General features: G+C 57.0%; 2 protein-coding genes across 2 annotated transcripts; both read right to left on the reverse strand.

The window, feature by feature from the left end:
- Positions 1-57: 57 nt before the first annotated feature.
- Positions 58-24,684, reverse strand: GDF1 (growth differentiation factor 1). The gene is made up of 8 exons (XM_030936057.1): positions 24,350-24,684; positions 21,932-22,091; positions 14,035-14,215; positions 9,944-10,105; positions 9,040-9,187; positions 8,723-8,832; positions 1,553-2,189; positions 58-963 (listed from the first exon to the last, which is right to left on the reverse strand). Exons 7-8 carry the CDS (start codon positions 1,875-1,877, stop codon positions 176-178), a joined length of 1,113 nt encoding a protein of 370 aa, XP_030791917.1. The 5' UTR covers positions 1,878-2,189; positions 8,723-8,832; positions 9,040-9,187; positions 9,944-10,105; positions 14,035-14,215; positions 21,932-22,091; positions 24,350-24,684; the 3' UTR covers positions 58-175.
- Positions 2,053-24,615, reverse strand: CERS1 (ceramide synthase 1). Its single transcript, XM_030936059.1, has 7 exons — positions 24,350-24,615; positions 21,932-22,091; positions 14,035-14,215; positions 9,944-10,105; positions 9,040-9,187; positions 8,723-8,832; positions 2,053-2,189 (listed from the first exon to the last, which is right to left on the reverse strand). The coding sequence occupies exons 1-7, from the start codon at positions 24,596-24,598 to the stop codon at positions 2,147-2,149; spliced, it is 1,053 nt and encodes a 350-aa protein (XP_030791919.1). The 5' UTR covers positions 24,599-24,615; the 3' UTR covers positions 2,053-2,146.
- Positions 24,685-24,719: the final 35 nt, after the last annotated feature.

The raw sequence follows: 24,719 nt of genomic DNA on the forward strand, positions 1-24,719 counted from the left end.
GGACGGCTCCAGGGAGTGGCGGGTTAGGCCTCGGGTAAGTGACCTGGAAGTGGAAAGGCCTCTCCGATCACCAAGACGGAGGGGCGCCCTCCCCAACCCCAAAGGAGTCGAAGGAGACCAGCAGAGCAGACCACGCGACGTTTATTGTTGGGCCCGCGTCCTCGCCCGCCCCGCGTTAGCGGCAGCTGCACTCGTCCACCACCATGTCCTCATACTGCCGCAGCACCACGTTGTCACTGTTGTCAAAGAAGAGCACGGAGATGGGTGACAGGCGCGCGGGCACGCAGCAAGGCAGGTCGGCGGCTCCCGGGGCGGCCGCGTGCATGAGCGCGCGCAGCACAGCGTGGTTGAGCGCGGGCGGCCCCCCGGACCCCGACAGCGTGACGGGGAGCGCGCACTGGCCCTGGCAGTAGTTGGCCAGGAAGCCACGCGGCGCGATGACCCAGCGGTGCCAGCCCACCTCGCGGAAGCTCACGTACAGCCGCCGCGCGCGACAAGCGCCCCCGGGGCCGCCGCCCAACACGGGTTCGGCGTCGCGCCGCGGCCGAGCCAGGGGGTGGCACAGGCGCGGGTCGAGGGTCACCAGTAGCAGCGAGGCCTCGGCCAGGCGCGCACAGGCGGCAGGGGCCCGGGGGCGCAGCGCCAGCGCCAGGCGGAGGCTGCGCGGCCATGAGGCGTTGCGAGCCCAAGCGGTGCCCAGCAGCTCCGCGCGCACTGGTGGCCCCAGGGCGGGCACCAACTGGCGGAGCAGTACCGGCCCGGAGCCCGCGCCCACCCCCTGGCCCGCCTGCGACACGCTCAGCTCCCAGCCGCCCTCGGGGGCCGCCGCTGCCGCGAAACGCATCTCCAGGCGGGCCCGGCTCGGGCGCTCAGCGGGATCCACAGCCGACAGATCGAAGACGACTGTCCACTCAGGGCAATGCCCCACAGCCGAGGCAGGCTCCGAGGCCCGGGTGGGCGCACCTGGGGAGGTAGGGACAGGACTTGGCTCGCGCTGCGTCCCCGGCCTGCCCATCGGGTCTCGGTTAGGGACAGGGAGGAAGGTGAACGCTGGGGCTTGGGACGCACTGTCTGTAGGAAGGGTGTGAAGCGGTAGGGTGGGCTGATGGAGTGGGGGCAGGGCATGAGTCCCAAGGAAGGCGCCCTGCGGGGTGCGGGGGGTGGTGGGCTGCCCTCGGTGGGGGACATAGGAGGGAGGGGTGGCCGAAGTGGGAGACATGAGCCAGAGCCTGGGCCCCTGGGGAAGCTATGCTAGGGTGTGGGGGTGGCATCTGCAGGAAGGCATTAAATAGTGTCAAGCAGCGGGGGTGGGGATGGGGTGGGGGCAGGGCTTCAGCATCAAGCAGGGGAACTGGTCTTGGGAACCCCCTGACGTGTCCCCGGCGTGCAGAGGATGAAGAAAAGGTAGGGTGCGGTGGCCGAAGTTGCTAGCAGCCTGGACAGGGCGGCTGGGGACCTTCGGAGTCGCTCGGGCATCCCCAGGCCACTCTCGAGGCTCGCCCCGCGAGGTCTGGCCTCCAGGACCAGTGCCCCCAGCGAAAGCCCCACTTACCGCGGTCCGGGATGTGGCGCACGATGTTTCCGGCGACCCCCAGCTCCTCCACGTGGCACGGTTGCAGGGTGACCGCTGGGGACATCCGCCGCGAGCCAGACCTGGTCTCCTGGGGGTCCCGGCGTCGAAACAGGCGCCACATGACGGGGGGAACTGGCCGGAGCCTGGGGGCGCCGTGGGGCGCATCGCGCAGCCCGAGAGCCTGGAGCAGGGCGGCGGCTGGGCCTGGGGGGACGGGGGCGCGGGTCGGGGGTAGAGAGGGCAGCAGGAGAACCAGGAGGAGGAGGAGGTGTTGGCCGCCGGGACCTTGCCGCGGCGGTAGCATCTTCCTCCCAGGTGACAGCCAGAGAGTGCACAGGGTCCGCCGCGGCCCGGGACCAGTGGGCTGAGGGCGGGGTCGCTGTTCCCTGAGGGGCAGGGGTCCTGGGGGGCGTGGCCGGGGAATGGAGGTAGGATGAGGGAGCGGGGGTCCCAGGGGAGGTGGCCACGGCCCTAGAGGCGTGGAGTTGGAGGGGGTGGAGGAGCGCCAAGGACGGGGGGCGTGGCCGGGGTATTCGGGATGGGGCCGGGTCCACGGGGGCGGGGCCGAGGGATTCAGAAGCGCTTGTCCTTCACCAGGCCGTTCCTCAGTGGCTTCCTGGGGGCCAAAACCAGCGTAGGTTAGCCTGGGAGCCCCACGCGGCCGCCTGGCCCTCTTTCCTGCTTCTTCCCTGGCCATTTCACACCCCCCAGCTCCTCTTACCCGGCCAGGCCCGGGCCTCGCCTTGTGGCTTCCTCGCCTTCACCCTGCCCCGTAGGCATGTATGTCCCTCCTGTCACCCTGGCACTTCCTCCTCGCTTCCCTCTCCCCAATTAAACCTTCCTCTTCCCCTCCTCCCTGCCTCTCCAGGGCAAAAGCCACGCGCCAGCCTGGGCCTGACCACTCCACTGCCTCCGCAGTGGGACCCTGCACGATCCTCCTCTCCTCTGCCACCCACCCCACGAAGACTCGTCCTTGGCTCCAGTGGCCCTGGCTGGCACCTGCTGTCCGCCTAGTTCCCTCTTTTTTTTTTTTTTTTTTTTTTTTTTTAGACAGGGTCTTACTCTGTGGTCCGGGCTAGAGCTGTGGCACTATCATAGCTGGCTGTAGCTTCAACCTCCAAGGCTCAATGGATCCTCCCACCTCAGCCTCCAGAGTAGCTTACAGGGCCACCACTCCCAGCTTTTTTTTTTTTTTTTTTTTTGAGACGTAATCTTGCTCTGTTGCCCAGGCTGGAATGTGGTGGCACAATCTCAGCTCACTGGAACCTCTGCCTACTGGGTTAAAGTGAGTCTCCTGCCTCAGCCTCCCGAGTAGTGTGGTGGTGCCTGCTAATTTTTTATTTTTAGTAGAGAGGATTTCACTGTATCACCCAGGCTGGTCTTGAATTCCTGACCTCAGGTGATCTGCCCACCTTGGCCTCCCAAAGTGCTGGGATTACAGGCGTGAGCCACAGTGCCTGGCCCCAGGTAACATTTTTATTGTTTGTTGAGATGACGTCGCTATGTTGTAGTGGTGAGGTTGCTATGTTGCCCGGGCTGGTCTCAAACTCCTGGGCTCAAGCAGTCAGCCCACCTCCACCTCCCAAAGGGCTTTTGTCACTTTCATTTGCTCTTCTCTTAGGCTGAAGCTCAGCTTCTCTGCATGCATTCCACAGCCAACTGGCTGTCCCTATCGATGGCTGTTGGTCTTTATCTGAGAGGAGATAAGCCCTGCTTGGACCTCCCATCTGTCACTTGTCTTCTGACTTTGTCTGCGATGCTTGAGACCGTGAGTGGTGCTTCTTCATTCACCCTTGTGGCTTCTCGATTCTTCCCATAAACAAACCTCCATGACACACTCTCCCCTTTTGGCTCTGGGATGACTCCAGGGATTCCATTTCTGCATCGACACCTTTGGTACAAGGTGGGGGTTTGCTCTGAGGCTTACAGGAAACAAAGACACGCCCTCACTGTGTTTTCCAGAGGGCCCCCACGCTTTCTGTTCCTGCTCTCCAGGATGGTCTTTAGTATTTGCCAAAGGTTTTAAGGTCTTAGGTCAGTTTCTCCACTCAGTTCCCACAGAGAGTATAGATTCCTCTAATGGTAAAGTTTAGCATCCTCGGTGATGGGTGCCCCCGCCCTGGGCCTTTTTATCAGAGCTTTCCTGCTGATTCTTGTTTGTTTTTTCTGCACAAGCTTCAAAGTGTTCTTTACCCACTCAGAAACAGCTGTCAGTATTTGCCTTTTGGGGTGTGGGTGGGGGTGTACCCACCTTGGGGGAGATAGCTTTTCTTTTTCTTGTTTTTTTTTTTTTTTTTTTTGAGACGGAGTCTTGCTCTGTCGCCCAGGCTGGAGTGTAGTGGTGCAATCTCAGCTCACTGCAACCTCCGCCTCCCAGGTTCATGCAATTCTCCTGCCTCAGCCTTCCAAGTAGCTGGGACTACAGGCATTCACCACCATGCCCGGGGTAATTTTTTTTTTTTTTGAGACAAAGTCTCGCTCTTGTCCCCCAGGCTGGAGTGCGATGGCGCAACCTCGGCTCACTGCAACCTTTGACTCCTGGGTTCAAGCGATTCTCCTGCCTCAGCCCCCCGAGTAGCTGGGATTACAGGCGCCTGCCACCACGCCTGGCTAATTTTTGTATTTTTAGTAGAGATGGGGTTTTACCATGTTGGCCAGGCTGCTCTAGAACTCCTGACCTCAGGTGATCCACCCACCTCGGCCTCCCAAAGTGCCTGGGATTACAGGCGTGAGCACCACACCTGGCCAATTTTTGAATTTTTAGGAGAGACGGGATTTCACCATGTTGGCCAGGCTGGTCTCAAACTCCTGACCTCAGGTGATTCGTCTGCCTCAGCCTCTGAAAGTGCCGAGACTTACGGGCGTGAGCCACCATGCCCGGCCGAGATGGCCTTACTTTGATTGACACCTTTCAGTTTCTATCCACCACTGTGGGGAAAAGAGAGTCAGAGGGAGGTTACAGAGAGAGAAGGATGATACAGGCACTTTCTAGATGTTTCTTTGTAGATGAGGAGAGGGAGACAGGAGAGGGGCCCCCTGAGGTCTTGCAAGTGTTTTGCCCCAAATTGCTGTCAACACTGATATGCTAGTGTTCCAGAGAGGGAGTCTGGGGTGAAACTGGGGGCTGATTTGGGATATTTTAGAAGATGCTGGAAATGTCAAACACGGGAGCTGCAGAATGGCACTCAGGGGAGCTCTGTGGGTAGGAGAGAAATGTGGGAGTCGGTGTGGATGAAGTGTGGGCAGAGAAAGGGCCCCAGAAGAGGAGGACAGTCAGGAGGCCAGAGAGACAGAGCATAAGTGCAGGGCAAAGAAAGGGCTTCAAGGGCCAGGCACAGTGGCTCACACCTGTGATCCCAGCACTCTGGGAGGCCGAGCCAGGTGGATCACCTGACCCTAGGAGTTCGAGATCAGCCTGGGCAACACAGTGAGATCCCATCTCTACAAAAACAGTGCAGTGAGTCAAGATCTCACCACTGTACTCCAGCCTGGGTGACAGAGCAAGACTGTCTCAAAAAAAAAAAAAAAAAAAAAGAAGAAGAAGAAGGGGAGGGGACTCTTTGGGGTCAGCACCAAGAGAGCCACAGGGGAGCTGGATAGGAGTGGTTTTGGGGATGGGGGGAGGAAGACTGGGTACAGCTGGGTTTGAGGAGCACCCAGGAGGATCTAGGAATTCTGCTACAAGGGAGGGGAACAGGCTGATGAGGCCAGTGGTGGAGAAGAGCAGAGAGAGAGTGCATTATCTCCTGGGTTGAAATGTCCTTGAATAGGCAAGCTAGGTGGACATCCCTAGCCTCAGAGAGAGGGGGACTGTCATTCACTGTAGCAGCAGGTGGACGCCCTCACCCGGCCACTCCTGCTTTCTTGGGGCCATGTTGGCCAGATTATCAGTGCAGGAGATGATGACGATGATGGGGACAGCTGGTGCCCAGGAACCCTCAGGAGGGAAGATGCAGCCGGGCGCGGTGGCTCAAGCCTGTAATCCCAGCACTTTGGGAGGCTGAGACGGGCAGATCACAAGGTCAGGAGATCGAGACCATCCTGGCTAACACGGTGAAACCCCGTCTCTACTAAAAATGCAAAAAAATTAGCCGGGCGTGGTGGCGAGCGCTTGTAGTCCCAGCTACTTGGGAGGCTGAGGCAGGAGAATGGCGTGAACCCGGGAGGCGGAGCTTGCAGTGAGCAGGGATCACGCCACTGCACTCCAACCTGGGCGACTGAGCGAGACTCTGTCTCCAAAAAAAAAAAAAAAAAGGAGGGAAGATGCCCCTACATGGGCCAGACACTGGGGCTGAAGTTCAGTTTTCTCTTTTTATTTTTTGAGACAGGGTCTTGCTCTGTTACCTGCAGCTGGGGTGCAGTGGTGCAGTTGTGGCTCACTGCAGCCTCAACCTCCTGGGTTCAAGCCATCCTCCAGCCTCAGCCTCCCAAAGTGCTGGGATTACAGGTGTGAGCTGCCATGCCCAGCCCAGTTTTTTAGACACTGCAGGGGCGGTGGCCGGTGCAGCAGAGGTGAAAATGGGATTTACAAAGCTTTGGTGCAAGTCACCAGAGTCAGAGAGAGGTGAGAGTTTCTCAATGGATGGCTGGTCCTGGCAGCCCCTGAGAGGGCAATGGGGGCTTTGGACAGAAGGGCTGGGTCGTGACAAGGACATGGGAGTGACCACAGGAAGCTACGGGTGTCAGTGTAGGAGAGAAGGGTACTGGCTACCCACATCACCAGGGGTCCCATGAGGGCCATGAGGAGGACAGGGGATTCAGAGGAGGGAGTACAGATGAGGGGATCCTGGAGGTGAGGCTGCTCAAGAAGCAGCAATGGGGTGAGATGGGCTGAGGAAGAGATCAAGCCAATTAATTGCTCTCTGATTTGCTTCATGCCTCCCGAGTTATCTAAAAGTGGTTCTCAGTCTTGGTTTTCTGGAGTTCTGATCCCAATTGAATTTTCGGAACCAGGCAAAGTGGCTCATGCCTGTAATGCCAGCACTTCGGGAGGCTGAGGCGGGAGGATCGCTTGAGGCCAGGAGTTTGAGACCAGACTGGGTAACATAGTGAGATCCCATCTCTACAAAAAATTTTAAAATTAGCTGGATGTGATGGTGGGTGCTTGTGGTTCCAGCTACTTGGGAGGCTGAGGCGGGAGGATCACTTGAGCCCAGGAGGTTAAGGCTGCAGTGAACTATGAGCCAGTGCACTCCAGCCTGGGAGCCTGGGCGACAGAGTGGAACCCTGTCTCTAAACAAAAAAAAAAAAAAAAAAAGAAAGAAAAGAAAAAGAAAGAAACAGGCTGGGTGCGGTGGCTCACGCCTGTAATCCCAACACTTTAGGAGGCTGAGGCAGGTGGATCACTTGAGGTCAGCCATTGCCACCTTTGGAAGACTCCTTGGGGAGACCTACCTGATCTCTGGAAAATTCCTGACTCAGGCCGGCTGCAGTGGCTCATGCCTGTAATCACAGCAGCTTTGGGAAGCTAAGGCATGTGGATGCGCTGGAGCCCAGGTGTTTGAAACCAGCCTGAGCCACATGGCAAAACCCCATAAAAAATACAAAACTTAGGCCGGGCGCGGTGGCTCAAGCCTGTAATCCCAGCACTTTGGGAGGCCGAGACGGGTGGATCACAAGGTCAGGAGATCGAGACCATCCTGGCTAACACGGTGAAACCCCGTCTCTACTACAAAATACAAAAAAATAGCCGGGCGAGGTGGCGGACGCCTGTAGTCCCAGCTACTCGGGAGGCTGAGGCAGGAGAATGGCGTGAACCCGGGAGGCGGAGCTTGCAGTGAGCTGAGATCTGGCCAGTACACTCCAGCTTGGGTGACAGAGCGAGACTCCATCTCAAAAAAAAAAAAAAAAAAAAAAAAAAAAAAATACAAAACTTAGCACAGCGTGGTGGTGCGTGCCTGTGGTCCCAGCTACTTGGGGGGCTGAGGCAGGAGGATCACTTCTTGGGTCGGGGAGGCTATGGTTGCAGCAAGCCGAGATCGTGCCACTGCACACTCCAGCCTGGACGACAGAGTGAGACCCTATCTCAAAAAAAAAAAAAAAGAATTCTCAACTCATGCTCAAAGGACAGTAAATCTAACACCCTCAAAAGGAGGCTCTTAATGTCCGCATCTGCCAAAACCCATGTGACCCTGCCCCAGTCCCACTCAGTCAACACCAGCTCGAGCCAAAAGTCTTGAAGTCTTGAGTCATCTTTGATTCTTTTATTTCTGTTTCATCTACACCCAAGGCGAATCTGGTGGGTTCTCCCTTCCAAACAGGGTGGGGGGTCTGAGGGTCCTCTGCCTGGCTACAGCCCCGGATGTGTTAAATGTCTGCATCTCGCACCTCCCATTGCAAAAAACGTCACGGAGCTCTGAGCCACTGCTTCCCTGAAACCATCGTTCCCAGGTCACTGATGGCCCCCACTGGCCAAATCAGGGCCTGGCTGGTCGGCACCTTCCAGAGCCTTCCACAACCTCCTGTCCTGGCCCCTGCTCAAACACTCCTCACATTGCCTATGAGACACTGCACACCTGCTTGTCACCCAATTCGGCCTCCGTTCATCCCTGGCCCAGGCGCCCACCTGCCGGCCCCAGGCCTGGGGCTGTCTCCTTCCCCAGGACTCCTTCCTGGGTTGGACTGAGTCCAAGCTCCCAGCCCCAGCTCCTGTTTGGCTGGGCAGTGGGCTCCCCTGCCAGACTCGGAGGCCAGGACATCTCAGCCCAGATGGAGCCTGGGCTCTCTCTGCGGCCCTGGGCATTCCTTCCTCCCCAGCCCCACTGCCACCGGCTCCAGTGGGGACATGGGTCGGAGGTTGTCATCCAGCCTGGTCAACAGCTACTCCTCACCACTCACAGGGCCCCAGCTCGTCCACTGCGGCCACACCAGCCACTAGGCCTGGCCCTCAGTGTCCCCACTGCCGAGACCCTGCCTGTTGCCCTGCCTGCCCCTCCCCAGCCTCTCCCTCCCCTTCCTCACTGTCCTGTCTTTCAGGGTAGTGGCCACATTGTCCACGTCTTTATTGCAGTCTCTGTTTTGGAGTAGGCTTGGGGGGCAGCATCCGCGTCGGCCTCATCTGCTGCTGGGTCTTAGGGGCCTGCCCATGAGCATGCTCGGACAGGCGACACTAAAGGAGGGAATGCGGGGTGCGGGCCCCTCCACACTCACTCGGCTTTGCTGGGCTTCAGGCTTTGGGCCTCGGCCACATCGTACTCCCGCAGATCCTTCAGCTCGCGCACCTGGCCTGTCAACACCTTGGCTGCAAACGCCACGATGTACTGCGAGAGGGCAGGGGAGGGGAGGTGCTGGTGAGAAGGAAGCCTCCCTCGCCACCGCCCTGCTGACAGCCGTGTGCTCCTGTCCCAGGCCCTCCACACAGGTTGTCTGCCACCTAACGTGCCCCTCTCCGGACCTGCCTGAGGAGGGGACAGGGATGGGGACAAGGACGGGACCGCCACTGTGGAGGAGGGCTGGGGATGACTCACCAGGAACCAGTAGAGGTTCATGAGGGTGAGCAGCAGCAGAAGCGCATTGAAGAAGAAGTAGAAGGGGATGTCAGGTACCATGCGCAGACTGCAGTGACAGGTGGCATACAGGACCTTGAGCGGGAACCAGTAGAGGCGGAACCAGAACCTGCGGTGGGAGGAGTCGGGAAGCCGTGGGTGGAGGGAGACCACCCAATGCCTGTCCTGTACCGTCCTGGACCCATCCTTGTCCCCTTTCCCTATCCTTGCCCACCTCTGCCCACCTGTCTCCACTCCTGCTCTGTCCTTCTCCTACCCTGCCATGCCCCGCCCACCTCACCAAGGCCCCACCTCCTTCCCTGCCCCGCCCCACCCCTTACCTGCCAGGCCCCACCCACCTCACCAAGGCCCCACCTCCTTCCCTGCCCAGCCCCTCCCCTTCTCTGCCAGGCCCAGCCCACCGCACCAAGCCCCCACCTCCTTCCTGCGCAGTGCCCCCATTTCTCTGCCACATCTTGCCCACCACACCAAAGCGCTACCTCTTTCTCTGCCTAGCCCTACCCCAACCCTGCTTGGCCCCACCCCTGGCTTGCTCTGTATTAGTCTAGCTCCTCCCCTTCCATGCCTGGCCCAACCCACCTCACCAGGCCCCTCCCGTTCCTGGATCCACCCATCTCACCTGGCTTCATCCCTTTTTCTGCCCAGCCCCACTCCTAGCCCAATTGGCTCCCCCATTGTCCTACTCCTTTCCTGTATAGCCCCGCCCCTTCACAGCCCCACCCAAATCACGAGGCCCCTCCTTTGCCATGCCACACCCACCTCACCAGGCCCTGTCTCCTTCCCTGCATGGTCCCGCCCCCTTTCTGACCACACCCACCTTACCAGGCCACACCTCCCTCCCTGCCCAGGGCTCCCTGCCACTCACCAGCTGAAGCCAAAGCTGAGGCAGCCCAGGTCGGCTGCCAGGGCATGCAGCCGGTGGTAGGAGCCACTGCGGGACTTGAAGTAAATGTTGAGCTTGGTGAACTCCAGCTGCACGTCACTGATATCGTGCAGGAAGAGCACAAGGATGCCCACATTGTGGTACCTGGGGGAGCAGCAGGCAGAGAGGAGAGGGCGGCTCACATCAGGGGACCTCCACTCTGCACTAAGGCCCCCAGCAAGAGTCCCTGGGCTATACCTCAGGCTTCCCGTGGGCCTCTCCAAAACCACCCTTCCTGGCTCGCCTGCCCTGCCCATCTCCCCTTCCCAGGATGCCCTTTCCTCACTGCCCCCTACTTAGTTGTGCACCCCCCAACCAGACCCTCATCTTCCCTGCCTCAGTGTCCCCATGTGGCCCAGGGGGCTCCGTGTAAGATTATTTTTCTTTTGAGACAGGGTCTTGCTCTGTGGCCCAGGCTGGGGTGGAGTGGTGTGATCCGGCTCACTGCAGCCTCAAACTCCTAGGCTCAAGTGATCCTCCCACCTCAGCCCCAGGAGGAGCTGGGACTACAGGAGACCAACACCACACCCGGCTAATTTTTTTAATTTTTAGTAGAGACTGGGTCTCGCTATGTTGCCCAGAATGGTCTCAAACTCCTGGGCTCAAGAGATCCTCCCACCTTGGCCTCCCAAAGTGCTGGGATTACAGGCGCGAACCACTGTGCCTGGCCTTGGAAGTTCCTTGCTGGGCCCTCCTCATCTTGGTGACCTCTGACCCTCTGTGACCCCCGACTCTCACAGGCCTGGGCCACTCTGTGTCCAGATCCTCTATGAGCTTGTCCCTCACTTTGGACATCACCACCATGGTGAGACTTCCAGGTCTGGATGTCGATGCAGGAAAGGCCTCTGCCCCAGCCCATTAGGATCCTTTTTTTTTTTTTTTTTTTTTTTTTTTTTTTTTTTTGAGGCGGAGTCTTGCTCTGTCACCCAGGCTAGAGTGCAGTGGCCGGATCTCAGCTCACTGCAAGCTTCCCATCCTGGGTTCCCGCCATTCTCCTGCCTCAGCCTCCCAAGTAGCTGGGACTACAAGCGCCCGCCACCTCGCCCGGCTAGTTTTTTGTATTTTTTAGTAGAGACGGGGTTTCACTGTGTTCGCCAGGATGGTCTGGATCTCCTGACCTTGTGATCCGCCCGTCTCGGCCTCCCAAAGTGCTGGGATTACAGGCTTGAGCCATTTTTTTTTTTTTTTTAACTTTTTTTTTTTTTTTTTGAGACAGAGTCTCACTCTTGTTACCCAGGCTGCAGTGCAATGGCGCAATCCCAGCTCACTGCAACCTCTGCCTCTCGGGTTCAAGCAATTCTCCTGCCTCAGCCTCCCGAGTAGCTGGAATTATAGGCATGCACCAGCACACCTAGTTAATTTTGTATTTTCAGTAGAGATGAGGTTTCACCATGTTGGTCAGGCTGGTCTTGAAGTCCCGACCTCATGTGATCCACCCGCCTCGGCCTCCCAAAGTGCTGGGATTACAGGCTCGAGCCACTGCGCCCAGCCCCATTAGGATCTTAATAAGCCCGAAGACCATCCCCTATCCTTCTGCAGAGTCTCCACCTGACAGATGCGCTGCCCGAGGGGACTGGATTCACCCTGGACATGGGGAAGTGTCTCTCACCAAGTCCCTGTTCCTTGCTCTGTCTCCCGAAAGCTCCTGGGCTCCTGCCACAGGTCCTTTGCATGTGCTGTCCCCAGGACCCAGCATGCCAGTGCCTGACGTTCAGCACCTCCCTTCACTCCTTTCAGTCTCTGCTCATCCTGTCACCCCCAGACCAACGCACCTACACCTAACACATCTGCAGCCAGAATTTTTTTTTTGGAGACACAGCCTTGCTCTGTCACCCAGGCTGGAATGCAGTGGTGAGATCTTGGCTCACTGCCACCTCCGCCTCCCGGGTTGAAGCGATTCTCCCGCCTCAGCCTCTTGAGTAGCTTGGACTACAGGCACCCATCACCATGCCCAGCTAATTTTTTTATTTTTTAGCAGAGACAGGGTTTCACCATGTTGGCCAGGTTAGTCTCGAACACCTGACCTCAGGTGATCTGCCCGCCTCAGCCTCCCAAAGTGCCGGGATTACAGGCGTGAGCCACTGCACCTGGCCTTTTCTCCATAATTCCTATCATCTTCAAATGAACTGTTCCTTCCTTCCTTTTTTGGTTCTATCATCCGATTCTGCCCTCTAGAGAGCCTTGTCTGATAGAAGTTTCTAGAACTATGGGAATGTTCTAAACCTGTATTGTCCAACATGGGAACCACCGGCCACTTGTGGCCAATGAGCCCTTGAACTGTGGCTTGTGTAGCTGAGGAATGGAATGGGGGCTTTTAAAAATTATTTTTTAAACTAACCAGACGTGGTGGCTCACACCTGTAATCGCAGCACTTTGGGAGGCCTAGGCAGGTGGATCACTTGAGGTCAGGAGTTTGAGTCCAGCCTGGCCAATGTGGTGAAACCCCGTCTCTACTAAAAATACAATAATTAGCCGGGGGTGATGGCATACACCTGTAATCCCAGCTGCTTGGGAGGCTGAGGCGGGAAGATTGCTTGAACCTGGGAGCCAGAGGTTGTAGTGAGCCAATATCATGCCACTGCACTCCAGCCTGGGTGACAGAGCAAGACCCTGTCTCAAAAAAATAAGTAAATAAATAAAGTAGTTTTAAAAATTTATTTCTTTCTTTCTGAGATGGAGTCTTGCTCTGTCGCCCAGGCTGGAGTGCAGTGGCACGATCTTGGCTCACTGCAAGCTCTGCCTACCAGGTTCACACCATTCTCCTGCCTCAGCCTCCCGAGTAGCTGGGACTACAGGCGCCCGCCACCATGCCCGGCTAGTTTTTTGTATTTTTAGTAGAGACGGGGTTTCGCTGCATTAGCCAGGATGGTCTCGATCTCCTGATCTCGTAATCCGCTCGCCTCGGCCTCCCAAAATGCTGAGATTACAGGCATGAGCCACCACGCCCGGCCTAAAAATTGATTTATTAGAGACAGGGTCTCCCTATGTTGCCCAGATTGAACTTAAACTCCTGGGTTCAAGTGATCCTCCTGCCTCAGCCTCCTAAGTAGCTGGGGGACTGCGAGCATGAGTCACTGCTCCTGGAGTTTCACTTAAGTTTAATGAAAGCTGAAAGGGCTACCTCTTTGTTGCTCTATATTTGTGGGCCGTGGCTACTCCATTATCGCAGCTAGGGCAGCTAGTCCCATAGAAATAGTAGATGAGCAGTGTATTTCATTTTAAAGTTTCTATCAGCCACATTTAACAAGAGAGGGAAAAGAACAAGTAATATTAATTTTAATAAAGGATTCTAATTAATTCAACAGATCCAAAATATTGTCATTTCAATATGGAGTCAAGATAACAAGGCCAGGCGTGGTGGCGCACGCCTGTAATCCCTGCACTTCAGGAGGCTGAGGTGGGAGGATCACTTGAGCCCAGCAGGTCCAGGCTAAAGTGAGCTATGGTCACGCCACTGCACTCCAGCCTGGGTGACAGAGCGAGACCTTGTCTCAAAAAAAAAAAAAAAAAAAAGAGAGAAATAAAAGGGTGGATAAGATACTTTCACTCTTGTTTGTATACGAAGGCTTTGAAGCCAGGGTGGATTTTATGCACACAGCACGGTGAGGTTTGGACAGACTCCATCTGAAAGGCTCAGTGATGGCCGTGGTTAGTTCTGGAACATCAGGGTGCGTCAGCTGCGTTCACAGCCATGCCCCCATTGCTTGGGCATGGTAGGTGCTCAGGAACTCCTGGGTATGTGACCTGGTTGGTCAAGGGCAGCGTCTGAGGAGCTGGGTGGGTGAGTGGGGTGGGGTGGCTATGGCTCTCAGGGCCTGTTTCACTCCATCCCTGCGGAATCTCCCTCAGGAATCTCCAGGCCCACATTCCCTCCTCGGCCTTCCTCCCTCTGGCCTGTGCCCTTGTTGGACCCCTGAGCACTCCGACCTGATGTGATCCCCTCCACGGCCGCCTCTGTGCCCCGCGGCAACATCATCAGCCTCCGTACTGTGTGGGCTGTGCCTCGGTCCCCTGCCACCCAATCCTGTCCTTACCGGAAGGCGTAGGAGGAGACGATGAGGATGAGAGTGACCACGTGATGGAGCAGCATGACCACCGAGTCCTTGCGCCAGGTGTCCATGTACAGCGTGGCATAGATGGAGTGGCCATAGAAGCTTCCCTGGAGCAGGTAGGCAGCTGCGATGTCCCGCGGCACTGCCATGCCCGGCATCCAGTCTGGGGAGAGCCAAATCTCACAGTCAGGGGCCTGAGAAGCCTCTAGACAACCCCACCATGACCCAGTGACACCCTCCAAGCCACAGGTGTCCTCCCAGTACCCGGGTAGCCATGCGTGTCTGACTGCTGGCTTTCCATTCCCAATTCTTCTTATTATTATTATTTGAGGAGTCTCCCTCTGTCATCCAGGCTGGAGTGCAATGGCGCGATCTCAACTCAGCTCCCTGCAACCTCCACGTCCTGGATTCAAATGATTCTCCTGCCTCAGCCTCCTGAGTAGCTGGGACTACAAGCGCATGCCACCAAGCCTGGCTAATTTTTTGTATTTTTACTAGAGGTGGGGTTTCACCGTGTTAGCCAGGATGATCTCGATCTCCTGACCTCATGATTCGCCTCCCTCGGCCTCCCAAAGTGCTGGGATTACAGGGTGAGCCACTGCACCCGGCCATTTTTTGTTGTTGTTTTTTGAGACAGAATCTCGCTCTGTCACCAGGCTAGAGTGCAGTGGCACTATCTCAGCTCACTGCAACTTCCACCTCCCAGGTTCAAGTGATTCTCCTGCCTCAGCCTCCAGAGCAGCTGGGATTACAGGCACCGGACACCATGCCTAGCTAATTTTTTTGTATTTTTAGTAGAGACGGGCTTTCGCCATGTTGGACAGACTGAACTCGAACTCCTGACCTCAGGTGATCCACCCGCCTCGGCCTCCCAAAGTGCTGGGATTACAGGCGTGAGCCACTGCGTCCAGCCTGGAGGGATTTTTTATTTTATTTTATTTTATTTTATTTTATTTTATTTTATTTTATTTTATTTATTTATTTTATTTTATTTAATATTTTATTTATTTATTTTATTTTATTTTATTTTTGAGACGGAGTCTTGCTCTGCATCCCAGGCTGGAGTGATAGTGGCCTGGCTCTCAGCTCACTTCAAGCTCCGCCTCCCGGGGTTCCACGCCATTCTCCTCCTCAGCCTCTCGAGTAGCTGGGACTACAGGCTGCCGCCTCGTCGCCCCGGGGGGGGGTGGTTTTTTTTGTATTTTAGTAGAGACGGGTTGGTTCCACCATATTAGCCAGATGGTTTTTTTTTCTCGATCTCCTTGACCGGTGATCCGGCCCGTTCTCGGCCTCCCAAAGTGCTGGGATTACAGGCTTGAGCCACCGTGCCCGGCCTGGATAATTTCTTTGTTTTGTGATTTTTGTACAGACAGAATCTTGCCATGTTTCCCAGGCTGGTCTCGAACTTCTGGGCTTAAGCAATCCTCCTGCCTTGGCCTCCCAAAGTGATGGGATTATAGGCACCCACCACCTCGCCCAGCTCAGCGCCCCTTCCTGTTTTCATCTTTTAAAAAATTTTTTTTTGAGATGGAGTCTTGCTCTGTAGCCCAGGCTAGAGCGCAGTGGTGGGTCTCAGCTCACTCCAACCTCCATATCCCAGGTTCAAGTGATTCTCCCACCTCAGCCTCTTGAGTATCTGGGATGATAGGCACCCACTACCATGCCTGGCTAATTTTTTTTTTTTTTTTTTTGTAGAGACAGGGTTTCACCATGTTGGCCAAGCTGGTCTTGAACTCCTGACCTCAGGTGATCTGCCCGCCTCGGCCTCCCAAAATGCTGGGATTACAGGCAGGAGCCACCGTGCCCGGCCCCCTTCCCATCTTTACTTTAACAGGCCCCTGCCTTGTGGGTGATCTAGGCCCACTCCCTGCAAATCCCCAGCCCTGACAGAGGCGGCTGCCCACGGAGTCTTGCCGTGCCCGGGCGCACCATGCCGCCAAGCGCAGGGTCTCCCACCAAGCAGGTCCTGCCTCACCTTCCCCTCCTCCTGCTTCCTGGTGCACCTGACCCCCACACTCAGGTGATGGGGGACATCCCAGCCCACCCCACTATGTCCCCCTCCTCCTCTCCTCAGCCACATCCCCAGGACTGCCAGACACCAAAGTCAAGGGCTATGCTCTGGACAGGTACAGTGGCTCATGCCTGTAATCCCAGCACTTTGAGAGGCCAAGGCAGGAGAGTTGCTTGAGTCCAGGAGTTCGAGACCAGCCTGGACAACATGGCGAGACGCTATCTCTGCAAAAAAATATATAAAAATTAGCCGGTTGAGGCGTTGCATGCCTGTAGTCCCAGCTACTCGGGAGGTTGAGGTGGCAGGATCACTTGAGTCCTGGAGGGAGGCAGAGATGGTGGCGACAGCTGAGATGCTGTCACTGCACTCCAGCCTGGGAAACACAGCTAGACTCTGTCTCAAAAAACAAACAAACAAACAACAACAACAAAAAAAAACAGCAGGAAGCCACGCTGTGCTCTGCCCATATCAACCTGGAACTCTCTGGGTTGCTCCCTGCTCTCTGGCCACTCCCTTTCTGCAGACCCCCAAGACAGACCCTCCAGCCTCCATCTGCGGCTTCCTGGCCCCTGCCTTGGTGACCTGCCCTGCAGCCCAGCTGCCTCCAGATGCCCCCATGAACCGCCTCTGCAACAACTTTCATCTCAGCCTCACCCCTTCTGCAGCCGAGTTACACTAGGACCCCCATCCAGGGTCCCCTCTTTGGTCCATGCCACCCCCACCCCGGTCCAGGCACTGCTGTCTCCTTCCCACATCTTCCCAGCGATCCCTGGCCCCCGTGACTGTCTGTCCACTATTCTCACTCAGACCTGATGGCCGTGTACACACAAACAGTCACTATGACCCAGCAAGTCCACTAAGGTGTGTGCCTGAGAATGGAAAACAGGGACTCAAAGAGATACCCTGTCCACAGCAGCACACAGCCAAAAGGCAGACACAACCCGAATGTGCATCAATGGATGAATGAAGAATAGATAGGTTACCTCCACACAGTGGAATACTATGCAGCCATGAAAAAGAATGAAGCACTGATCCATGCTACAATGTGGGTGAACCGCAAAAACATGATGCCAAGTAAGAGAAGCCAAACACAAAAGGTCACACAGTGTGAGACTCCAGTGATCTGAAATGCCCGGAACAGGCAAAGCTACAGAGACAGGAAGCAGATTGGTGGCTGCCAGGGGCTGGGGTAGAGGACTGGTGAGTGACTGCTAATGGGGACGGGGTTTCCTTTTGTGGGGGACGATAATGTTCCAGAACTAGACAGAGGAGGTGGTTGAACAACACTGTGAATGGACTAAAATCTGATGAACTGTTCGCTTTAAAATCGTTAATTTTGGCCAGAAGGCAGAGGCAGAGGAGTTGGAGACCAGCCTGGCCAACATGGCAAAACCCGGTCTGTACTAAATATACAAAAATTAGCTGGGCGTGGTGGCGCATGCCTGTAATCCCAGCTACTCGGGAGGCTGAAGCAGGAGAATCACTTGAACCCAGGAGGTGAAGGTTGCAGTGAGCTGAGATCGTGCCATTGTACTCCAGCCTGGGCGACAGAGCGAGACTCTGTTTCAAAGAAAAATAAACAAATACATAAAATAAAATGGTTAATTTTTTTTAAAATTGTGGACCGGGCACAGTGGCTCACACCTGTAATTCCAGCACTTTGGGAGGCCGAGGTGGGCGGATCACCTGAGGTCGTGAGTTCAAGAGCAGCCTGACCAACATGGAGAAACCCCATCTCTACTAAAAATACAAAATTAGCTGGGCATGGTGGCGCATGCCTGTAATCCCAGCTACTCGGGAGGCTGAGGCAGGAGAATCGCTTAAACCCAGGAGGCGGAGGTTACAGTGAGCCAAGATGGTGCCATTGCACTCCAGCCTGGGCAACAAGAGAGAAACTCCGTCTCAAAAAAAAAAAAAAATTTTTTTGGCAGATTTATATGGCAAAAATGTATCATCTAAGCCATTTGTTAAGTACACATTGTTGTGCAACCATCACCAGCAGTCATCTCCATAACAATCTCCTCTTCCCCAATAGAAACTCTGTCCCCATTAAACAGTCTCTCCCCATTCCCCTCCACCAGCCTCTGGCAGCCCCCCAGCCCACTTTCTGTCTCTATGAGTGGGATGACTCTAGGAACCTCATATAAGTGGAATCACATAGTATTTGTCTTTTTGTGATTGGCTGAAATGCCTAATTTCAAGTTACATAAATTTTACCTCAATAAAAAATGGAGGCCAACTGAGGTGGCTCACGTCTGTAATCCCAGCACTTTGGGAGGCCAAGGTGGGTGGATCACTTGAGGTCAGAAGTTCAAGACCAGCCTGGCCGACATGGGGAAACCCCGTCTCTACTAAAAATACAAAAATTAGCCAGACGTGGTGATGCACACCTGTAGTCCCAGCTACTCGGGAGGCTGAGGCAGAAGAATCACTTGAACCCAGGAGGCGGAGGTTGCAGTGAGCTGAGATGGTGCCACTGCACTCCAGCCTGGGCGACAGAGCGAGACTCCATCTTAAAAAAAAAAAAAAAAAAAAAAACTAGCCAGGTGTGGTGGCGGGCACCTGTAGTCCCAGCCACTCAGGAGGCTGAGGCAGGAGAATGGCGTGAACCCGGGACACGGAGCGTGCAGTGAGCCGAGATGGTGCCGCTGCACTCCAGCCTGGGCGACAGAGCCAGACTCTGTCACAAAAAAAAAAAAAAAAAAGAAAAAGAAAAATTGGGTGAAACTCTGAAATGCCCTGATCCTCTGCATCCTGACTCTCCAGAAACATCCGAGCCTGAGCTTTCGCCCCTGGCCACCTCGCTGGATCTGTTGCCCACCTTTCCAACAGGGGCCCCGCACCATTCCTGTAGACTTACCTCCCCACAGGATGGGGGGATGTCCTGGCTTAGTTCAGGGGTCTCAAATCTCTCTTTCCTTTTGTTTTTTGAGAAAGGGCCTCACTCTGTCACCCTGGCTGGAATGTAGTGGTGCAATCTTGGCTCACTGCAGCCTCGACCTCCCAGCTTCAAGCAATCCTCCCGCCTCAGCATCCCCAGGAGCTGGGACCACAGGCACGTGCCACCATATCCAGCTAATTTTATTTTTTTATTTTTCGTAGAGATGGCGTCTCACTATATTCCCAAGGCTGGTCTCGAACTCCTGGGCTCAAGTGATCCTCCCACCTTGGCCTCTCAAAGTGCTGGGATTCCAGGAGTGACCACTGCACCTGGCCTGTCCCACCTCTTCATACTTGTGTCCCACCTACTGTTGGGTCACTCAGTGCAATCCCTGCCTTGTCTCCATCCCTGAATCCAGAATCTTGGTCTCCCCGATTAGCCCCCGTCTCTCAAGACCCTAGCATCATCCTCACCCTCTTCCTTTCACACCACCTCTAGGATGGCAGCAAATACTATTAGCTCTGCCTTCTAAACGTTTCTAAAATTGGCCACTTTGCTCCCATCCCCTCCCCTCAGCTCAGTCCTGGTGGGAGTCCCTTCGGGCTCCAGCTCCTGCCGTCAGCCCCCTCCTGGACTCCTGGGGTAGATGCCCAACCCGGGGTGACATCCCTCCTCTGTTCCCAGCCCACAGGTAAGTAACGAATCCTGACAGTGGCCTCCGAGGCCTGGAAGGCATGGCCTCCATTCATCTGAACAGAAGTCACTGCCTCTCCTGCCTGCCCCAGGCACCTCCAGGCCCTCACTCAGTCCCCTTCAGTGGGGCCACCCCATCCCTGCTAAAAACTGCCCCTCCCTACCTCCCCAACACAGCACACTGCCTCTTCTCTCCACGCAAGTTTTCTCATCCACACTTATTGATGTTGATAAACTGTGTACTTCACTGTCTGTCACCCCTGCCACACGGCCAGCTTCATGGAGGCACAGGGCTTTCTCTGACCATTCCTAGCTGTGTCTCCGCTCTGGCATATAGTAGGCGCTCAATAAATGAACATGGAAATAATCAGCTAACTTGTGAGTATCACTTACAAAAAGCAACTAAGGCTGGGCGAGGTGGCTCACGCCTGTAATCCCAGCACCTTGGGAAGCTGAGGTGGGAGGACTGCTTGAGGCCAGGAGTTCCAGACCAGCCTGGCCAACTTAGTGAGACCCCATCTCTACCAAAAAATACAAAAAAATTCTGTGGGGGTAGTGGCGCACACCTGTGGTCCCAGCTACTCAGAAGGCTGAGGTGGGAGGATTGCTTGAGCCCAGGAAATCAAGGCTGCAATGAGCCGTGATCGCGCCACTGTACTCCAGCCTGAGCAAAAGAGTAAGACCGTCTGAAGAAAAAAAAAAAAAAGCAGCAGCAGCTAGAGGCAACTCCATGCCCAAAATGTTAAGAGAGGCCGGGCATGGTGGCTTATGCCTATAATCCCGACACTTTTGGAGGCCGAGGCGGGCAGATCACCTGAGGTCAGGAGTTGGAGACCAGCCTGGCCAACATGGTGAAACCTCGTCTCTACTAAAAATGCAAAAATTAGCCAAGTGTGGTGCTGCGTGCCTGTAATCCCAGCTATTCAGGAGGCTGAGGTAGGAGAATCACTTGAACCTGGGAGGTGGAGGACGCAGTGAGACGACACCGTGCCATTGCACTCCAGCCTGGTGTGCAGAGTGAGACTGTCTCAGAAAAAAAAGAAGAGAGTTCAATCATGGGTCATCCGTCTAAAAGGAAAACTGAGCAACAGCTAACACCTCTCCTCTAGGGTATCAAGGTGTTACATGGGAACAGTGGCCCCATGGGTGGCACATCCACTGTACACTCTGGGCTCTGTGCCACCAGAAGCCCTCTAGGCTGTTCCCATCACATGGCAGGAAACAGCTATCCCGTCTGTCCCTGACCCACAGCCCTGGTGGTCCTCACAGGGCAGAGAAGCTGCAGCCCCCTCTGCCCCCATTACAGATGGGGTTTCCTCCATCAGCCTGCCCAGTGGCGATGCTAACCCTGCCCTGCATTCTCTGCCAGGACAGGTCACAGAGAGCACGCTGCAGTCACCTCCCTGCCCAGCCCACCCAGAACTCAGGCCACATCCATTCCGATCAATTGGACACAGCCACTTCTTATCATCTTTTTTTTTTTTTCCCCCAGAAAGGGTCTTGCTCTGTTGCCCCGGCTGGAGTGCAGTGGCATGATCTCAGCTCACTGCAACCTCCACCTACTGGGTTCAAGCAATTTTCCCACCTCAGCCTCCCAAGTAGCTGGTACTACAGACGTGTCCCACCACGCCAGGCTAATTTTTTATAGAGATGGAGGTCTCACCATGTTGCTCCAGCTGCTCTTGAACTCCTGTGCTCAAGTAATCCTCCCACCTCTGCCTCCCAAAGTGTGGGGATTACAGGTGTGAGCCAGTGAGCCCAGCCCACTTCTCATTCTCATCATCTTTTTTGTTTTTTGGAAATGAAGTCTTGCTCTGTCACCCAGGCTGGAGTGCAGTGGCAAGATCTCAGCTCATTGCAACCTCTGCGTCCCGGGTTCAAGCAATTCTCCTGCCTCAGTCTCCAAAGTAGCTGGGATTATAGTCGCCCACCACCACACCCGGATAATTTTTTGTATTTTTAGTAGAGATGGAATTTCACTGTGTTAGTCAGGATGGTCTCGATCTCCTGACCTCGTGATCCACCCACCTTGGCCTCCCAAAGTGCTGGGATTACAGGCGTAAGCTACTACGCCCGGCCCTCTTTTTCTCTTTTGATAAGAGACAGGGTCTCACTCTGTCTCCCACACTGGAGTGCAGTGGCGTGCTCATAGCTTCCGTTGGCCTCCAACTCCTGGGCTCCAGCGATCCTCCTGCTTCTGCCTCATGAGTAGCTGGGACCACAAGCACCTGTCACTGCCTCGTGTCTTTGTGTTTTAAGCAGAGCCCTCCCGGCCATCCCCTCAGGGCCCCTACCGTAGAAGACAGATGGTGGGTCGTGGAAGAAGGGGTAGTCGGTGCCAAACAGCAGGTAGGCACTGTAGCTCCAGCTGCCCAGGTAGAAGAGAAACTTCCAAGCGCTCTCGGGCATCTTGGCGGCATCTCTGGGCTGGAGGCGGCACCGCTTCGCCAGGGGCTATGGGGGAGAAGACGGGCGGGCAGCCATTGGTGCTGGGGGCCAGAGACTATGCCTCCAGGGTGGGGAAACTGAGGCCCAGGGACTCCCCAGGCCAGGCAGCACTGGGAAGGCCCGTCCCCCATGCCCACAGCCACCTGGAGCATAAACAGAGCCCACAGGCACCTGCCAAGGCTAAACTTAGTGCCCAGCTGTCCGGCTGGGGCGGTGCTGGGAAGGGAGTGAGGGAGGAGGCTCCGAGGGGAGAGGAGGGGAGCAGGAGGGTTCTGAGGGCCAAGTGGGGGACACTTGGGCTTATGGTGAGGGAGACGGATGGATGCGTCAGCCCGAGGGAGTTGGGCTGGTGGGGGTGACCCATGAAGGGAACATGGAAGGGTTATATGGTGGCATCTTGGGAAACACAGGGAGCCCCATGGGACTGACAGAGGGGAGAGGAAGAACTTGTGAGGAAGTCGCCCCCTCAGTGGGGGAATTTGGAGAGACCAGAGACTAGAGGGCTGGGAGAGACTGGGGGGAAGGTGTGGCGGGGACATGGGAACTTGGGGACGATGAAAGGGGAGGAGGGGCTGGAGGGAGAAAGAGGGGACAGGACGCGGAAGAGGTGTCACAGGCGAGCTGTGACCCTGAGGGGGCACTGGGAGTGCAGAGGAAGCTGCTTGCTCCAAGGCAGGGGTTAGGGAGTGCGGTGGGTAGGGGGGCTCAAGCTCCCTGGGGGCGGGGCTCCAGAGCTGCCCGGCCAAGCCCCGCCCCTGGACAAGTCCCGCCCCCTTCCCAGAGCCTGAGGGGGCCGGAGCCCAGAGCACCCAGCAGTTGTCATGGAGACAGCTGGAGCCCGCTCCGGTAACCCCTGGCAACCAGGCTGCTGCCAAGAAGATGAGCTTTGGAGCACCCGGCAGCCCCTCCACCCATTCTTGAGGAAGGGCGAACCTCGAAATGGGGTGAGCACCCCACCCAAGCTGGGGAGAGCCCCCGGGCTCCGCCCTGGTAGTCTACCAGCGGCCACATCCTCCCGTCCCGTGGGGGTGGGGGGCCGCATGCCCTCTTGGGCCTCGGGTTTCCCAGCTGGAAATGAGGAAGAAGGCAGGGGCAACAAGCAGGATAAAGACCATTGCAGACCCAGGAAGGGGCCCTGGACAGCCCTGTCTCCCCCTCTCACAGCAAGGGGGTGGCTGGGGTCTCTCCCCCATGTGGGTGACATGGGGAAGGGAGTGGGGAGAGTGGCAGTCAGACAACAGCCCATCCTCGACCTCACAAGGGCCAGCCTCTTCCCGGCCAGCAGAGAAAGGCCCCTTTGTTGGCGCTGGGCACACTGTCCCTGAACCCTCCAGCCAGACGGGCGGGGTGACACCAGCTGGTCCACGGGGGTGTCCAGGCCAAGCTAAAGGCCCAGACACCTTCCAACCAGCTCCTGCCACAGCGACCCCTCCCCAGGGAAGGGAGAGGGGTCAGGCGCCAATGTCACCACCATGGTCACTCTCCAGCAGGGGTGATGGTCTCAGGAGAAACTAGGGAATTCTGCTGTCGCCTCTTGGAGGCAGCACAGTCCAACCCTGAAGCCCCGGGCTCCAAGGGAGCGACCACTGGAGTGGCCAGATCGCCCAGGCCTTTGCCATCCCTGGTCGGAGGGTGGCGCTGACCTCAGACACGCACAAGGCAGCGACCGGGCAGCTCCTGCCTCTTCCCGATTGCAGCGGCCAAGCTGGCCCCGCCGCCGCACGGACCCCGCAGAAAACGGGCAGCGGACCTCACTCCGGGCCAGGGCGCAGCCCGCATGGCAGGGACGCGCATGGCGCAGGCCGCGGTGCGCCGAGCCCTCCCTTTCCTGGTCCTGGTCTTCTCAGTGTCTGGCTCGGCCCTGCCGGAAAGAGCGCTTGGCGGCCGGAGCTATCCACTGCGCGGGGCCCCCTGGTCCCAAACTGACCGGAAAGGGCCGTGCCTCGGTCCCTCACGTCTCAAACATCCCACCTGTCTCAGGCCCCCTATGTCCCAGACTCACCCCAGCCCGGCCACACCCCCGCATCCACCCGGTTCCCCCACGCCGCACTGACTGAAGGGGGCGCGAGGCGGCCCGAGAGACCCTGTCCGGGCGCTCCAACGTCCTGGGCCTCTCCAGCCCGAGGCCCCCACCCACGTTTCGGCGACCCCTTCATCCGCAGCAGCCAGCAATGGAAGAAAGGAACGTGCCGGCGGCCCGAGGTCCCCGGTCCCGGCTTCCCCCAGTACGGGGTCCCCTCGTCCCGGACCCCCGCCACACTGACCCGAAAGAGGCGCGCGGTGGCCGCGGAGCGCAGCGCGGTCCAGCCCAGCGCGCCGAGCGCCAGCAGCAGCAGCTCGGGCGGCGCCAGGTGCGCGTGCTCAGCCAGGCCGCGGCGCGCCAGCCCCCAGCCGCAGTCCGTGCAGCCCCTCGCCGCCGCCAGCGCACTGCCCCAGCCGCGCCGCACTAGCTGCGCGTAGCTGGGCATGGGCTCCGGCCCCGTCGGCCCCGCCACGGGCTCCGCCGCCGCCATGCCGCCCGCTTGCCCGCCGTTCCCCTCGCCTGCGCCCGCCCGTGGTAGTCGCCGGAGCCGCGCGCCCCGCGTCACGCGCCGCAGCTGGGCCGGGGGCGCGCGGGCGGGAGAGCGGAGGGCG

Source organism: Rhinopithecus roxellana, chromosome 8 (genome assembly GCF_007565055.1).
Source record: "Rhinopithecus roxellana isolate Shanxi Qingling chromosome 8, ASM756505v1, whole genome shotgun sequence".
Classification (NCBI taxonomy): domain Eukaryota; kingdom Metazoa; phylum Chordata; class Mammalia; order Primates; family Cercopithecidae; genus Rhinopithecus; species Rhinopithecus roxellana.

Bases quoted from the DNA above. Each gene is read 5' to 3' on its own strand.
- GDF1 (XM_030936057.1), bottom strand. From the start codon at position 1,877: ATGCTACCGCCGCGGCAAGGTCCCGGCGGCCAACACCTCCTCCTCCTC. The intron at 964-1,552 runs GTAAGTGGGGCT...CTACCTCCCCAG, and splicing joins GCGCCACATCCCGGACCGCG to GTGCGCCCACCCGGGCCTCG.
- CERS1 (XM_030936059.1), bottom strand. From the start codon at position 24,598: ATGGCGGCGGCGGAGCCCGTGGCGGGGCCGACGGGGCCGGAGCCCATG. The intron at 14,216-21,931 runs GTAGGGGCCCTG...GGCTCTCCCCAG, and splicing joins CCCACCATCTGTCTTCTACG to ACTGGATGCCGGGCATGGCA. The intron at 8,833-9,039 runs GTGAGTCATCCC...GCCCTCTCGCAG, and splicing joins TGAACCTCTACTGGTTCCTG to TACATCGTGGCGTTTGCAGC.